Raw genomic sequence first — 16888 nt, 5'->3', positions numbered from 1 at the left:
ATGACGCTGTGATGATGCTGTGATGACGCTATGATTATGCTGTGATGACTCTGTAATGGCACTGTGATGACGCTGTGATAATGCAGATATGATGCTGAGATTGTGCTTTTATGATGCTGTAATGATGCTATGATGATGCTGTGATGATGCTGTTATGACCCTGTGATGACACTATGATGAAGCCGTGATGATGCTGTGATGACGCTGTGATGACACTGTGATGACACTGTGATTATGCTGTGATGACGCTGCGATGATGCTGTGATGACGCTGCGATGATGCTGTGATGACGCTGTGATGACACTGAGATGATGCTGTTATGATGCTGTGATAATGCTGTGAGAACGCTCTGATTGTGCTGTTGGATGCTGTAATGATGCTGTGATGACGGTATGATGATGCTGTTATGACGCTGCGATGACAATGCAAAGACGCTGTGATAATGCTGTGATGATGCTCTTGTGACGCTGTGATGACGTTGTGATGACACTGATTATACTGTGATGACGCTGTGATGAAGCTGTGATGATGCTGCGATTACACGGTGATGATGCTTTGATTACTCTGTGATGCCGTTGTGATGCTGCTGCTAAGACGCTCTGATGATGCTGTGATTACGCTGTGATGACACTATGATGATGCTGTGATGATGGTCTGATGATGCTCTTGTGACGCTGTGATGAAGCTGGGATGATGCTGTTATGACGCTGTGATGATGCTGCTATTACGCTGTGATGACGCTGTAATGACGCTGTGCTGATTCTGTGCTTACGCTGTTATGAGGCTCTGATGATGCTATGATGATGCTGTTAGGGCGCTGTGATGACGCTACGATGACGTTATGATGATGCTGGTATTACGCTGCAATAATGCTGCAATTACTGCGATGACGCTGTGATGACGCTGTGATGATGCTGTGATTACGCTGTGATGATGCTGTGATGACTCTGTGTTGATTCTGAGATGACGCTGTGATGATGCTGTGATGACTCTCTGATGATTCTGTGATGATGCTGTGATGACAGTATGATGATACTGTGATGATGCTCTTGTGACGCTGTGGTTATGCTGTTATGACGCTGTGATGATGCTGTGATGATGCTGTGATGACGCTGTGATGACGCTCTGATGACACTGATTATACTGTGATCACGCTGTGATGAAGCTGTGATGACACTGCGATTACACTGTGATGATACTTTGATTACTCTGTGATGCCGTTGTGATGACGCTGCTAAGACGCTCTGATGATGCTGTGATGACGCTATGATTATGCTGTGATTGCGTTGTGATGATGCTCTGATGACTGTGTGATGACGCTGTGATGATGCTGTTATGATGATGCGATGACGCTTTGATGACATTGCGATGATTCTGTGATGATGCTGTGATGATGCTGTGATGATGCTGTTATGACGCTAAGATGATGCTGTGATTATGTTCTGATGACGCTGTGATGACGCTGTGATGATGCTGTGATTACGCTGAGATGGTGCAGTTATGACGCTGTAATTTTGCTATGATGACGCTATGATAATAGCTTCCCAACCTGGTACGCCCCTCTGATTATTATCCTCTTCTGATAGTCCAGGCGGGCAGTGACGACATTGAAGACAGAAGCCTGAAGGCTATCAAAAGAGACTTCAGGGGGCTGGGACGGTTAGTGGATGGAGCGGGAGTGCAGGTAGTGTTTTCGTCCATCCCTACGTTGACAGGGAGGGGTACGGAGAGGACAAGGAAAGCACACGTGTTAAACGCGTGGCTCCGGGGCTGGTGCCAACGTAGAAAGTTTGGGTTTTTCAACCATGGGGCACTTTACTCAGCACCTGGCCTGATGGCCGTAGACGGGTCCCTATCCTTTAGGGGAAAAAGGATCCTTGGCCAGGAGCTGGCGGGGCTCATTGATAGGGCTTTAAACTAGGTAAGAAGGGGGATGGGGCTGAAGCAAGGATTGTTGGGGCTGTGCCACAGGGAGCAATGGCAAGGCCGGAGGATAAGGTAAAGGCCCAGATGAAGTGCATCTACACCAATGCACGCAGCATGGGTAACAAACAGGAGGAGCTGGAAGCCATCGTGCAGCGGGCAGGCTACGACTTGGTTGCCATCACGGAGACGTGGTGGGACCAGTCTCATGACTGGAGTGCTGCGATGCCTGGCTATAAGCTCTTCAGAAGGGACAGGCAGCACAGAAGGGGTGGCGGTGTGGCTCTCTATATTAGAGAGTCTTTCGATGTTGTAGAACTCGAGGCTAGGAATGACAAGATCGAGTCCCTTTGGGTTAGGATCGGCAGGGACAACAAGGCTAGTGTCCTGGTCGGGGTCTGCTATAGACCGCCGAACCAGGATGAGGAGATGGATGAGGAGTTCTACAGGCAGCTGACAGAAGTTGCGAAATCTTCAGCGCTTGTACTCGTGGGGGATTTCAACTTCCCTGACATATCCTGGAAGCACAACACAGCCCAGAGAAAGCAGTCTAGGAGGTTTCTGGAGAAACTGGAAGATAGCTTCCTGACGCAGCTGATTAGTGAAACTACCAGGGGTGGTGCCCTGCTAGACCTTCTCTTCACAAACAGAGAAGGACTGGTGGAGGATGTGATTGTCGGGAGCTGTCTTGGGCAGAGTGACCACGAAATGGTGGAGTTCACTATTGTTGGCAAAGCCAGGAAGGGGACCAGTAAAACCGCTGTATTGGACTTTCGGAGGGCTGACTTTGAGCTGCTCAGGACACTAGTTGGTGGAATCCCTTGGGAGGCGATTCTGAAGGGCAGAGGGATCCAGGAAGGCTGGGCGCTCTTCAAGAGGCAAATCCTAATGGCGCAGGAGCGGTCTATTCCCATGCGCCCAAAGATGAGCCAGCGGGGAAGAAGACCAGCCTGGCTCAACAGAGAACTGTGGCTTGAGCTTAGGAGAAAAAAGAGGGTTTATAATCTTTGGAAAATTGGGCAGGCCACTAGGGAGGACTATAAGGATGTAGCGAGGCTGTGCAGGGACAAGATTAGGAAGGCCAAAGCTCATCTGGAGCTCAATCTGGCTACTGCTGTTAAAGATAACAAAAAACGCTTTTATAAATACATCAACACAAAAAGGAGGACTAAGGAGAATCTCCATCCTTTACTGGATGCGGGGGGAAACTTAGTTACAAGAGATGAGGAAAAAGCGGAGGTGCTCAATGCCTTCTTTGCCTCAGTCTTTAGCGGCAATACCGGTTGTTCTCTGGATACCCAGTACCCTGAGCTGGTGGAAGGGGATGGGGAGCAGGATGTGGCCCTCACCATCCACGAAGAACTGGTTGGTGACCTGCTACGGCACTTGGATGTGCACAAGTCGATGGGGCTGGATGGGATCCACCCAAGGGTACTGAGAGAACTGGCAGAGGAGCTGGCCAAGCCCCTATCCATCATTTATCAGCAGTCCTGGCTATCGGGGGAGGTCCCAACTGACTGGCGGCTAGCAAATGTGACGCCCATCTACAAGAAGGGCCGGAGGGCTGACCCAGGGAACTACAGGCCTGTCAGTTTGACCTCAGTACCAGGGAAGCTCATGGAGCAGATCCTTTGTGGCACTTGAAGGGCAAGCAGGCGATCAGGCCCAGTCAGCATGGGTTTATGGAAGGCAGATCCTGCTTGACGAACCTGATCTCCTTCTATGACAAAGTGACGCGCTGGGTGGACGAGGGAAAGGCTGTGGATGTGGTCTACCTTGACTTCAGCAAGGCTTTTGACACCGTCTCCCACAGCATTCTCCTCAAGAAACTGGCTGCTCTTGGCTTGGACTGGCGCACGCTTCGTTGGGTTAGAAACTGGCTGGATAGCCGGGCCCAAAGAGTTGTGGTAAATGGAGTCAAGTCCAGTTGGAGGCCAGTCACTAGTGGTGTCCCCCAGGGCTCGGTGCTGGGGCCGGTCCTCTTTAACATATTCATCAATGATCTGGACGAGGGCATTGAGTGCACCCTCAGTAAGTTTGCAGATGACACCAAGTTAGGTGCGTGTGTCGATCTGCTCGAGGGTAGGAAGGCTCTGCAGGAGGATCTGGATAGGCTGCACCGATGGGCTGAGGTCAACTGCATGAAGTACAACAAGGCCAAGTGCCGGGTCCTGCACCTGGGGCGCAATAACCCCAAGCAGAGGTACAGGCTGGGAGAGGAGTGGTTGGAGAGCTGCCAGGCAGAGAAGGACCTGGGAGTGATGGTGGACAGTCGGCTGAATATGAGCCAGCAGTGTGCTCAGGTGGCCAAGAAGGCCAACGGCATCCTGGCTTGTATCAGAAACACTGTGACCAGCAGGGCTAGGGAGGTGATCGTCCCCCTGTACTCGGCTCTGGTGAGGCCGCACCTCGAGTACTGTGTTCAGTTTTGGGCCCCTCGCTACAAGAAGGACATGGAGGTGCTTGAGTGGGTCCAAAGAAGGGCGACGAAGCTGGTAAGGGGCCTGGAGAACAAGTCCTACGAGGAGCGGCTGAGGGAGCTGGGCTTGTTCAGCCTGGAGAAGAGGAGGCTCAGGGGCGACCTTATCGCTCTCTACAGATACCTTAAAGGAGGCTGTAGTGACGTGGGGGTTGGCCTGTTCTCCCACGTGCCTGGTGACAGGACGAGGGGGAATGGGCTAAAATTGCGCCAGGGGAGTTTTAGGTTAGATGTTAGGAAGAACTTCTTTACTGAAAGGTTTGATAGGCACTGGAACAGGCTGCCCAGGGAGGTGGTGGAGTCACCATCCCTGGAAGTCTTCAAAAGACGTTTAGATGTAGAGCTTAGGGATATGGTTTAGTGGGGACTGTTAGTGTTAGGTTAGAGGTTGGACTCGATGATCTTGAGGTCTCTTCCAACCTAGAAATTCTGTGATTCTGTGATTCCAAGATGGCCCAACTTTGGAGAAACCTGCCTCATGTTCTTCTTCCTCTTTTATTGTCTAGGTAGGGGTTTCCTTCCATTCTAAAGAAAAACTGATTTTCACACCCATTTTTTCCTCTTGCATGTAGAGTCAACAGATGCTGGCTTAGGTTCATTCTCTAGCCCAGTGACGTGTCCCATTGCAGGGGCTGGAGTGGCTGCAGGGCCCATCACAGGAGTTGTTCTGGCTGTGAGGCCTTTCATAGGAATTGGAATGGCTGCAGGGATTATTGCAGGTTTGGGAGTTGTTATAGGGCCTATTATAGGGATGTGTTTAACCTTAAGCCCATTGCAGGAGCTGGAGTGCCTGTAGGGCCTGTTGCAGGGTTTGGAGTGGCTTTGGACAGGCTCTGGGCCTATCAAAGGGGCTGGAGTGTGCCTGCAGGAAAAGTCACAGGGGTGGGAGAGGTGTGGACTGTAGCTTCATAAGCATAACTTTACCACCAGCATATTGCAGTGTTTTGTGTCTCTTTGGAATTGCCGGGGTGATGACACGCTTAAGCATTTCACAGTTTTGTTTAAGATTACACTTGCTCAGAGGTGAAATTCCAAAGCACTAGACGTGTCCACTGCTGTGGGTGCCTGCCCAGATCCTCAAACTCTCCCTGCCACTCCTAGCTTTCCTGCTTCTGGACAGATCTCTGGATGGCACGTTTAAGTTGTTGTTTAAACTTAAACAAAACCTGAATGGCATTGAGGAGACCTAAAAATAGGAACATGCTGGTTTGACCAACGCAAGGATATTCAAAGCTTTGAAGAGCTATTGTAATTAGCCTGGAGGAGAAGCATGAGGTGGAGGAGAAAGGGAGAGTGAAGAAGTGGGGAAAAGCATCCCCCACCACCCTGCACAGATTTAATCCCTGAGGAGAAAAGGCAAAGACTGTAATTTTTAATAGTTTCCAAGAGATGAAGAGATGGTTCCTGAGGTATTGAGGGGACAATAATTTTACCCTATCAGAAGTCAGTGTTATCCAATACAGCAAGGCAGTAACCTTAAACCAGCCCCCAGAACTGATAAACAGCATGACATGGAAGTTACTAATGTGCTATACAACACAGTTATGAAAAGAAGCACAACAGACCCCAGATCAAAAAGATCAATATTGTGATCAGCAACTGTTAAACCCATCTAATGCTTATAACAATTTATTTTTAAAACGCTGTGGTCAGATCTGGCATCTCAACCTCTGTGCTCCACGCTAGGCACCAAGAAGACTTGCTGTGGTTTGACCCTGCAGGAAACTCAGCACTACAAATCTATTCATCCAATGGGACGGAGGAGAGAACTGAGAGGAAAAAAAAAAAAAAGTTCATGGGTTGAGATAAAGGCAATTTAATAGAACGCAAAAGGAATTATTATTATTACTATTATTATTGACACCAATCAACTAAGGTCATGACATTTTTGTGTTCATATCGAAAGACAGGAAAGGTGGTGGTGATTAATCAGAAATTGACAGAGCTGAGCATGACATAGATTGTATGAAATAAGTGCTGGATATTGTCTTAGTTTTGTCTGAGACAGAGTTATTTTTTCTTCCTAGTAGCTGGTATGGAGCTGTGTTTCAAATTTAGAGAATCACAGAATAGTTCGGGTAGGAAAAGACCTTATAGATCACATAATTCCAACTCACCTCCCATGGACAGGGACACCTTCCACTAGACCAGATTGATGAAAGCCCATCCAACCTGGCCTTGAATGCATCACGGGATGGGGCACAGATCTAATAGATCCATATCCTTCTTACACAGGGAGCCCCAGAGCTGAATGCAGTCCTTGAGGTGTGGCCTCACCAGGGCCAAGTACAGAAGGACTATCACTTCCCTACATCTGTTGACCACAGTATCCTTGGTACAAGGCAGGCCTTCTTGGCCAACTTAGCACACTGATGGCTCATATTAGGCCGACTATCCACCAATATCCCCAGGTCCTTTTCCCCTGGGCAGCTGTCCAGCCACCCTTCCCACAGCATTGCATGGAGTTGTTGTGCCCCAAGTGCAGGACCCAGCACTTGGCCTTGTTGAACTTCATGCAGTTGGCCTCAGCCCATGGGTGCAGCAATCAACAAGACAGAAGTCACTTCACCAGCATCTTCCAAGCCAGGGGCCTGCTGCTGGCCTTGCAGCTTCTTGGCTAGACACAGCCAAGCCTTGTGCCTCCTGCTGTGCAGTCATGGACTCAAGCAGAAGGGACAGGACAACCCATGTTGGGGCCTTCTTTCTGCCTGGGTCCTCCTGGCTCTGGAGGCAGAGGGGATCCCCCAGTCAGCATGCCAAGCAGGTGCCTTCTGCTGGCCTAGCAGGGCCACTGCCAGATGTCAGCCCAAAAGTGCAGCTCCCAGGGAGACGTCAAGGGTGACCTGCCACCTACAGACAGAAGTGACCTCACAGTCCCTACCACAGTCACATTCCTCCTGCTGGGGCAGGAGATCCTGAGGCAGAGCTGACCTCTCTAGTCCCTTAGAGACAAGGGTTCACTTTTCTGGGTTAGAAATTTAGCAGATGGGCTGTTCTGTTTAGGGTGTCAGGTGTGCGCTTAGGTTATGGGCAAGCTTTGTGGAATAGGTTTTTGTTTTACATCTGCCTGGAAGTCTAGGTTTATTGGAGCGTGTTAATGCTAGTATTGAAGGCAGGGGTTAGGGTGAGCACAAGAGTAAAGGCAAGGGTAAAGGGTAAAAAAAATGGGCTGAGTTTTGCTTCATGGAATACTTTGAGTTCAAGCATTAGAATAGGGGATTCCTGTCAGGGTGCTGGAGTAGCATTTAGGTTTAGGGATTACTCTTTAAAACTCTTTAAAATTGGATACTGTTTAAAATTGGTTACTTTTTAAAATTGGCTAATGGCCTTACATCAATGTTGCAATTCAGTGTTAAAGCAGCATCAACATTACCTAAAGCCTCTACCTCTACGAAATCATTGTAGAGGATCGCTCACCCTCCCCCCTCCCTCTCTAGGGATGTGCGGATCAGCCCCTGGCTTTGTGTTTCATGGATTACTGAGGGCAGATTGAGAGACATCAGTCAAGGCAGGGAGGTGCTCAGGTGAGAGCAAGGTGGGGAAGCGAGGTGGATCTCTAAGTCCTGCAGGGACACAGTTCCAGACATAGAACAGCATAGTGCTGGTTATTAAATGCCTGCGGTGGTTATTGTCAAGGATCTTTTGCAAGATGAAAGCCCCCGACGGAGCCAACAGCTTTGTCTGCTGGGCTCGGGCACTTGTCTGCCAGTGATGCCTATGAGGAGACACCTCATCCTTACAGCAGTAGGGCCTCAATGCCTCCTCATCCCCCTCCAGGAGCCTGGGAGATGTCCTCCTGTAGCCTTGTACTTGGCACTGCTCTTACCCACTGTGCACTGACCCAGGAAGAGCCCTAAACCTTGCTGGAGGGACAGCATCTCCCTTCCCAGAGGCTGGGGTCAGGGCCCGACTGTTGGACTTCATGGGACACATCAAGGTTTCCTCAGCATCAGGGCCACCTTTCCTGGGCCCTGGTCTCCCCGTCATCACTGCCTGCCCTTTTCTGCTCTAACAAGTCCATGGGGAGGCCTTGACAGTAATTTCCCTCAGTGGGACCGTTAGCACTGTGAGAGGCTTTGGAATTTGCATCAGACTTGGACTACTCGAGAAGCTGCTTCAGCCACCCAGATCAAGCTCCTCTGCCAGGCACAGCATTGCTGGGGGCACTGCGTGCAGCTGGCATGGGGAGAGGAGAGAAGGGGGAGACAGGTTCAGGGCAGCCTTTAATAGGAAGGCAGGGGAGAGCTGGCAGAGGGAGAAATCTTGCCAGCCACCTCCCCATGGTAAGTCTCTGGGTGCAGGGCAATGCTGCTGCACACCCTGCCACGCTCTCTTGGAGCTGGCCCAGCCCTCAGCTGATGGGAGCTGTCAGGAGGACGCTCGGTGTTGGAGTTGAAGGGCATGCAGGGCTTGTGTGCTGCAGGGTCAGCGTGCAGGGCCCGAGGGCTCCCTTCTCTTGAGGCCGGCTTCAGGCTGTGAAGCCGGGGATGCAGGCAGGGGTGGCCAGGGCTGTGGTGCAGAGCAGGGTCCCTGCTGTGCCCCAGGGGCTGTGTGCCGTGGCTGTGTGCCTGCTACCTACCTACCTTTGTTGTTTCTTAAGGAGGTATTTGACCTTCTCCATTCCTGCAGACAGGGAGATGACCTCGCCCAGTGGACTTCTCAGATCACTCAGGGTTCCCTTTTACCTGTCTACACCAGGACTGACTGCTGCAGAGCCCACAGCACAGCCCCCTGCTTCTTGTGGCACCCTCAGAGCACCAAGCAGAGGTAAGCCAAGCAGCTGCAGAAAGCTCTTCCTGTGAAAGGAATGGGAAAGAATGTGTTCTGTGTGACTGTTCTATGAGACGTACAAAGTATTTTGGTCAGAGAAGTCCTTACATTTTACAATGTCGCTTCTTCTTTTGGACAGACTACCTTGCTCAGGGGAAATAAATTTGTAACAGCAGCTCCATCACCGAGTTCCTCCTACTGGCATTCACAGATACGCGGGAGCTGCAGCTCCTACACTTTGGGCTCTTCCTGGGCATCTACCTGGCTGCCTTCCTGGGCAACGGCCTCATCCTAACTGCCATAGCCTGCGACCACCGCCACCACACCCCCATGTATTTCTTCCTGTTCAACCTTGCCCTCAATGACTTGGGCTGCATCTCCACTACTCTGCCCAAAGCCATGACCAATTTGCTCTGGGACACCAAGGCCATTCCCTATTCAGGATGTGTTGCACAGCTCTTTCTTATAATCTTTTTGAATTTAGCAGAACTTTCTCTTCTCACTGTCATGGCCTATGACTGCTACGTTGCCATATGCCAGCCCCTGCACTACGGGAGCCTCCTGGGCAGTAGAGCTTGTGCCCAGATGGCAGCAGCTGCCTGGGGCAGTGGCTTTTTCCAAGCTGTGCTGCACATTGCCAATATATTTTCATTGCCTCTCTGCTGTGGCAATTCCTTCAACCAGTTCTTCTGTGAAATCCCCCAGATCCTCAAGCTCTTTTGCTCAGACTCGTACATAAAGGAAGTTCAACTGACTACTGTTACTGCTTTTCTATTGTTGGGGTGTTTTGTTTTCATTGCACTGTCCTATGTGCAGATCTTCAGGGCTGTGCTGAGGATGCCCTCGCAGAAGGGACGGCACAAAGCCTTCTCCACATGCCTCCCTCACCTGGCTGTGGTCTCCCTCTTTCTCAGCACAGTTATCTTTGCCCACCTGAAGCCCCCATCTATTTCCTCCCTTTCCCTGGATGTTGTTCTGGCATTTCTGTACTTGGTGGTGCCTCCAGTAATGAACCCCTTCATCTACAGCATGAGGAACAAGGAGATCAAGGTTGCCATGTGGAAAGTGATGACTGGGTGGTTTTCTTGAGCAGTATATTGCCCGCCTTCTTCTGTAAATCACTTGTAATGTTATTCATGATAGGCGAAGCCAGTGGGTATTATGTTCTTGTGTTGTTATTGATGTTCTGTTTTTTTTTTTTTTCAATTTTATTTTATCAAATATTTTCCACAAAGAAATATAATTCTTCATTTTGCTGAGTATTTAAACGAATTAAAGTGACTTTTTGTCTTATATCCTTCCTCTGAGATGTTTTCTGTGGCTGCAGAGTCAGTGCCTGTGTGCAGAGGTGGAGGGGAAAAGAGTCATGGCCCAGCATTCAAACCCGTGAGCACCAGTGCTGGGTCCATGAAGAGCTGCTCTCCTGCCAATGACACCCTCTCCTGCTGAGCCCTGCTGGCAGAGTAAGGCCTGGCTGCTCCTGTAGCTTGGTGCCAGTGCTACTGTGAGGCTGTGCTGGGACTGCAGGCATAGACAGGCAGTGGGCACATGAGTGACACAGCTGGCCTCCAGAACAGCATTTCCCTCCTAAAAGGGCCGTGCCTGAAGGCTCATGTCATCTTTCAGAGTTGCTGTCACATCAGAACGTGCTCAACGAGAGTCCCAAAGGTTCCCTGGGACATAGGATGTGCTGGGAGAAGAGCAGGGCCTGTGCAGGTGCAGGAGAGACACAGGAACAGAAACCCTTTGCAGCTGCTGCTACTTGCAGGCACATCGTACGCACATGGAGGGAGGAACAAGAGCAAGCACAAAGGCCATCGGCTATCCCTAGGGGTGTCATGAAGTCCAGTGGGGCAGAGTGTCTTCAGGTCCTTTTATCCTGAGTGTAACAACCATGGGGCATCTGCCTGAATAGCAGAGAATAGTCCAGTTGGAAGGCACCTTCAGAGACCATCTAGTCCAAAGTGCGAGACCTGAATGCAGCTCTGCCATGTGTTTCCTTGAACTCCCAAGGTCCCTGTGCCCATTCCTCATGCTGTTGGGCATCTCAGAGGAGGACAGAGCAAGGTGATGCACCCAGCACAGGGCTGAGGTGCCTCCCAGCCTCTGGCAGTGGCTGCAGGAGCCAGAGGGACCCTGCAAGTGCTGCAGTGCACTGCCTGTATTTGTGTAAGGCAGGGACTAGTGTCTCTGTGCAGCCCAGTGTGGATGAGCAGTGCACGAGGCCAGCTCAGATATGGACACCTCACAGAGCCTTGACATTTCTCTGTGCAGAACTCCAGTAATTACCCCCAGTGTTCCCATGAGATTTTTGTCACCCTCCTTGCACAGGTTCATTGCAAATGCCTCTCTCTGACTTATCACGCCACTCTAGCTTTTGGAATGGTGGTGACAGCAAACTGCTGTAAAATTGATAGAGAGCAGCTCTGAGGAGAAGGACGTGGGGTGCTGGTGGATGAGAAGCTCAACCTGTGCTGGCAATGTGAGTTTGCAGCCCAGAAAGCCAACTGCATTCTGGTCTGCATCAAAGAAGTTTGACCCAAAGCTTGAGAGAGGTGATTCTCTCCCTCAGCTCTGCTTTTGGGAGACACCTTCTGGATTACCTCATTCAGCTCTGGGGCCCCAAACTCAAGAAGGACATGGAATTATTAGAAGTAGTCTAGAAGAGGCCAAAAACATGATAGAGAGGCTGGGGCATCTTTTCAATGAAGACTGGCTGAGAAAGCTAGTTCTCTTCAGCCTGCAGAGACCCTATAGCAGCCTTCCAGTACCTAAAGGGGGCCTCTAGGTAATGTTTTAAAACTAAAAGAGGGTGCTTTAAAATTAGGAATAAGGAAGACATTCTTTCCTTTGGGAGTGGTGGTCAATGGAACAGGTTGCCCAGAGAAGTTGTGTCAACCCATCCCTTGCACCTTCAAGGCCAGAAGCCTCCCATGCCAAACCACGATGGACACCGCCCCCCCACCCTGCAAGTTGCTGTTTAACCTCATCTTTTCTGCATGGGGCCTCCTCTGCACCACAGAACCCAATCTCAGCTCCCACTTTACCACAAGTGCTTTGCATGGGCGCTACAGGGCCTAACTCTACCATGTCCTGCCCTGGCTCTGCCATCCTGCTGGGCAGGGGAGAGGGTGACGACAACAAAGGGATGCATTTGGGTGTGGAATGTGGAGCCTGGCAGAGACAAGGAGTCGAGGGAGAGGACGGGACAAGGCAGCAAAGGCAGCACAAGCTGTGGAGTTGTTGAGGGGCCACATTTTTGCCAGAAGCCTCGGTGGGCAGCAGCTGACAGGAGGTGAGGGTGATACTGTAAAAGCCAATCAAAGTAACTCTCTAAGACTCAAATAGGTGTTTTAGAAAGCAGGAATTCTATTATTGAGATGCTAGACGCACGGGAGATCACTGACCTGGTGTGCTTACAGAACTGTAAGCCCTCCCTCTCTGGGACTGGGGAGAGAAATGGGAAAGTGAAGCCTGTGAGTTGAGATAGACAGTTTATTAAGGCAGGAAAATAATGATAACAATTACAATAATAACAATAATGATGATAATAGTACTACTAATAATAATGTGTACAAACAAGTGATGCACAATGCATTTGTTCACCACCCGCTGACCAATGCCCAGCCTAACCCCGAGCAGTCTGGCCCCCTCCCCCCGGCTAGCCACCCCTATATATTGTTTAGCATGACGTCAGATGGTATGGAATATCCCTTTGGCCAGTTTGGGTCAGTCGTCCTGGGTCTGTCCCCTCACAGCTCCTGCTGCACCCCCAGCCTGCCCGTTGGCAGGACAGAGTGAGAAGCTGAGATGTCCTTGGCTTGGTGTAAGCACTGCTCTGTAACAATTAAACATCACTGTGTTATCAGCACTCTTCTCATCCTAAGCCAAAACACAGCATTCTACCAGCTACTAGGAAGAAAATTACCTGTCTTAACTGAAACCAGGATATATATCTACTCCTTATATCACATCACTTATGTTATGCTAAGATTACACTCCCTACAAGACAACGTTCTGCAACTGGCCATGGCCATGGCTCCAGGGAAGCAGCAGCCCTGACCCGAAGGCAGCAGAGAGGCAGAGCCCAGTGGGCAGTGAAGGGCAGCCCAGAGGGGCACCGGGGCTGCTCCTGCATGTGGCAGCTGGGCTCTTGGCCCTGAGCCCCTCCAGAGGAGATGGGAAGAGACGGATACTGAGATCAGTGAATTTCTGATGGCTTCTTTATTGTCTTTATTTACATTGGAAGACTAATCCTATGGGTAGATTAGATGATTTGGTCAATGTATATAAATTTATTAACAGGCAGGATGCTAAGAATAACATTACTGAAATAATGATAAAAGTGAACTGACGTGAATCACATTAATTTCACATAATTATGACTATATATTATAAACTCATTATTGATGTTTAAGAAGCATGTATAGGAGCAATCTCCTCACTCCATACTTTAAGTCCTTGTTTCTCATGCCGTAGATGAGGGGGTTCAGTGCTGCAGGTACCACTGAATACAGAAATGCCAGCACAAGGTCCAGGGATGGGGAGGAGATGGAGGGGGGCTTCAGGTAGGAAACCATGAGAGGCCTGAGGGAGGCAGACACCATGGCCAGGTGTGGGAGGCACATGGAAAAGGCTTTGTGCCAGCTCTGATAGAGAGACAACAGGACTGTCACCTAGATCCACAAGGTCTAATCCAAATACACTGCTCCTACCTGTGGCAGCTGGGCTCTTAGCCCTGAGCCCCTCCTGGATGCTGGGACTGCTCCCGTAGCTCCAGAGGAGGTGGGAAGAGAAGGAAACTGAGACCAATGAATTTCCGCTGACATCTTTATTGTCTTTAACTACCAAGGAAGCCTGCTTCTGTATATGCATTAGATGATGTGGTCAAACCTAACACAAGATGTAACATTCAGAATGCTAAGAATGAGATTATAAAAAACAAAATGAAATATTGTTAAAATACTAACAGAGAAAAATAATTTGAAAAATGTTGTGTCATTTTTTGAAATACCCTTTTATTTATTTTAGTATTATTATGAATGATAATGTCATGATAACACTAGTAACGATAAAAATTATATGATATAGTATGAATCAAAATGTTTGCATATTATTAAGAATACATCTTCTGAACACATCATGGATGCTTAAGAAGCATGTATGGAAACAGTTTCCTCACTGCATCCTTGAGCTCCTGGTTCCTCATGCTGTAGATGAGGGGGTTCACTACTGGAGGCACCACCGAGTACAGAAGTGCAACAACCAGGTCCAGGGATGGAGAGGAAATGGAGGGGGGCTTCAGGTAGGAAAATATGCCAGTGCTAAGAAACAGGGAGACCACAGCCAAGTGAGGGAGGCATGTGGAAAAGGCTTTGTGCCGAGCCTGCTCAGACGGCATCCTCAGCACTGCCCTGAAGATCTGCATGTAGGAGAAAACAATGAAAAAAAAACAACCAAGGACTAAAGAAACACTAAACAGAACTGCCCCAACTTCCCTGAGGTAGACATTTGAGCAGGAGAGCTTGAGGATCTGGGGGATTTCACAGAAGAACTGGTCCACAGCATTGCCTTGGCAGAGGGGCAGGGAAAATGTGTTGGCCGTGTGCAGGGCAGCATTGAGAAAGCCACTGCCCCAGGCAGCTGCTGCCATCTGGGCACAAGCTCTGCTGCCCAGGAGGCTCCCGTAGTGCAGGGGCTTGCAGATGGCAACGTAGCGGTCATAGGCCATGATAGTAAGGTTATAATACTCTGCTGATATGAAGAAGAGAAAGAAAAAGACCTGTGCAGCACATCCTTGATAGGAGATGGCCCTGGTGTCCCAGAGGGCATTGGCCATGGCTTTGGGCAGAGTGGTGGAGATGGATCCCACATCGAGGAGGGCAAGATTGAGGAGGAAGAAGTACATGGGGGTGTGGAGGCAGTGGTCGCAGGCTACGGCGCTGAGGATGAGGCCGTTGCCCAGGAGGGCAGCCAGGTAGATGCCCAGGAAGAGCGCGAAGTGCAGGAGCTGCAGCTTGCGCGTGTCTGCGAATGCCAGCAGAAGGAACTCACTCACAGAGCTGCTGTTGGGCATTTCCTGCTTCTGGGCATGGGGTCCTGCCCAAGGAAAAGAAAAACACTGAGTGTTTATCAGAGTTATTTTAACAGAGTTATCTTACAAAATAATAATAAAAAAAATCTATTTGTCTTTTATGCCTTCATTTCTCAGTTCAGAGGAAAAATCATTCAATTTTTCATTTAATCCCTCCCAAATGATTTTTCACTTCCATTCAGACTTTTGGCAGGTCCCTTTCATGAGTTCTGGCTACTGCTGGTAGAGGGTGTCACTGAGAGCACTGGACTTGCTGTGGGCAATGTGGGAGTCAGTCCTGCCCAAAGTAAGTGGTAAAGATCATCTAGAAAATAGATCATGTAGATCATAAAGAAAACATGATCAATAGATCATGTAGATCATAAAGAAAACTCACTAGTTTTCTTTTGTCTCTTTTGTGCTAGCAGCCGCACTGTTCTCAAAGTAAATCCTTGTGTGTCATCAGCGTGGCGATGTCTTCATTGCAGTGTCCTTGAGAGAGCACATCAAGTCTGTGTGTTAGTCCCAGTGTCAACTGCCCTGTGCTGGTGTCTCTTTGACCTACGGGACAATTGCACTCCTATGTTTGCCTGAAACAAACCAGGACACTGCTGAGAGCAGAGACATCCAGGCTCAAAGTGCCCATCTCCACACCCCTAAACCAGTCCCTGTACTCCCCTTCCTCCAAGCACACCGAGGGCTCACTCCATGGGCATCTAAACCCCCCATCCGCAGCCAGCCTGGGAACAAAACCAGCAGCAGCACGGCCAGCTGGAGAAGCCAGGAGGAATGCCAGCGTGCTGGTGCCAGGGGAGGCAAGGCCAGGGAGGGATAGACAGACACTCAGCAGACCCTCCTGTGCTGCAGCTCTGCCTGAAGATGAGGCAGCTCCTGCTCATTGCAGGTGATCTGTGCTCATCTCAAGCAAGGAAGGAGTTCTCAAAGACAGGGCACTGGGCATCATAGGGTTTGCAGCTCCTTAATATCAGCTAGAATAAAACATGTGAGGACCACAAGGATGATGTTGGTGCAGTCTGTGGGCTGAGGTGTGGGAAGGGACTTTATGAAGTTCATTGATGAAATATTGATCCCTCACTGCAATGCTCTAGCAGTCTCAGCCTTGCAGTAGAAGTCTGACCACCTATTACCATGAAACTGGCATCCACTCTAACACAAGCACAGGCTACGGAAAAAGTCTTGCCTTTCGGATAGCCCCTGCCTTAGTCTTACTGTTGAAAAATCCAATCATAAATGCCATTCTCTAAAGCGTTTTCTACTCCTTTCTGGAGAAACAAAGAGACCCACCCTGACAGATGCTATCAGCCATGTGATGTGCCAGCTGTAGAAGACCCCTCTGGCAACCCCACCTGCATTGCCCTGCTGCCAGAGCCTCATGGTGTCAGGAGCCTGCAGATGTGTCCTGCCACACGCTGCCCTCTGTTGTTGCGCTCCTCAGTGCCTCCAAGCCCTCTCTCCTTCTCTCCTCTCTGTGTGCCAGCTGCAGTCAGAGCCCCCAGCCCTGCTGCGCTGTGCAGAGGAGCTGCTCCTGGGCACAGCTGTCTCTCTGCAGGGTTACCAGGAGCTCCCCTTTGGCCCAGGAGCCCGGCCCAGCTTAGTGTAGTGGGTTTACGTGGCAAGGTTTG

The 16888-nt window shown here is 49.9% G+C and overlaps 1 protein-coding gene and 1 long non-coding RNA gene across 2 annotated transcripts in view; one reads left to right on the top strand and one right to left on the bottom strand.

Moving 5' to 3' along the window:
- Window positions 1-16888, top strand: part of LOC137846970 (uncharacterized) — a 475040-nt gene that overhangs the window by 417730 nt on the left and 40422 nt on the right. The gene's annotated exons all lie outside the window — the stretch shown is intronic.
- Window positions 14313-15248, bottom strand: LOC137847409 (olfactory receptor 14C36-like). Its single transcript, XM_068665686.1, has one exon. It carries the CDS (start codon window positions 15246-15248, stop codon window positions 14313-14315), a length of 936 nt encoding a protein of 311 aa, XP_068521787.1.

Source organism: Anas acuta, chromosome W, assembly GCF_963932015.1.
Source record: "Anas acuta chromosome W, bAnaAcu1.1, whole genome shotgun sequence".
NCBI classification, from domain to species: domain Eukaryota; kingdom Metazoa; phylum Chordata; class Aves; order Anseriformes; family Anatidae; genus Anas; species Anas acuta.
This window is presented reverse-complemented; position numbering and strand designations above follow the sequence as displayed.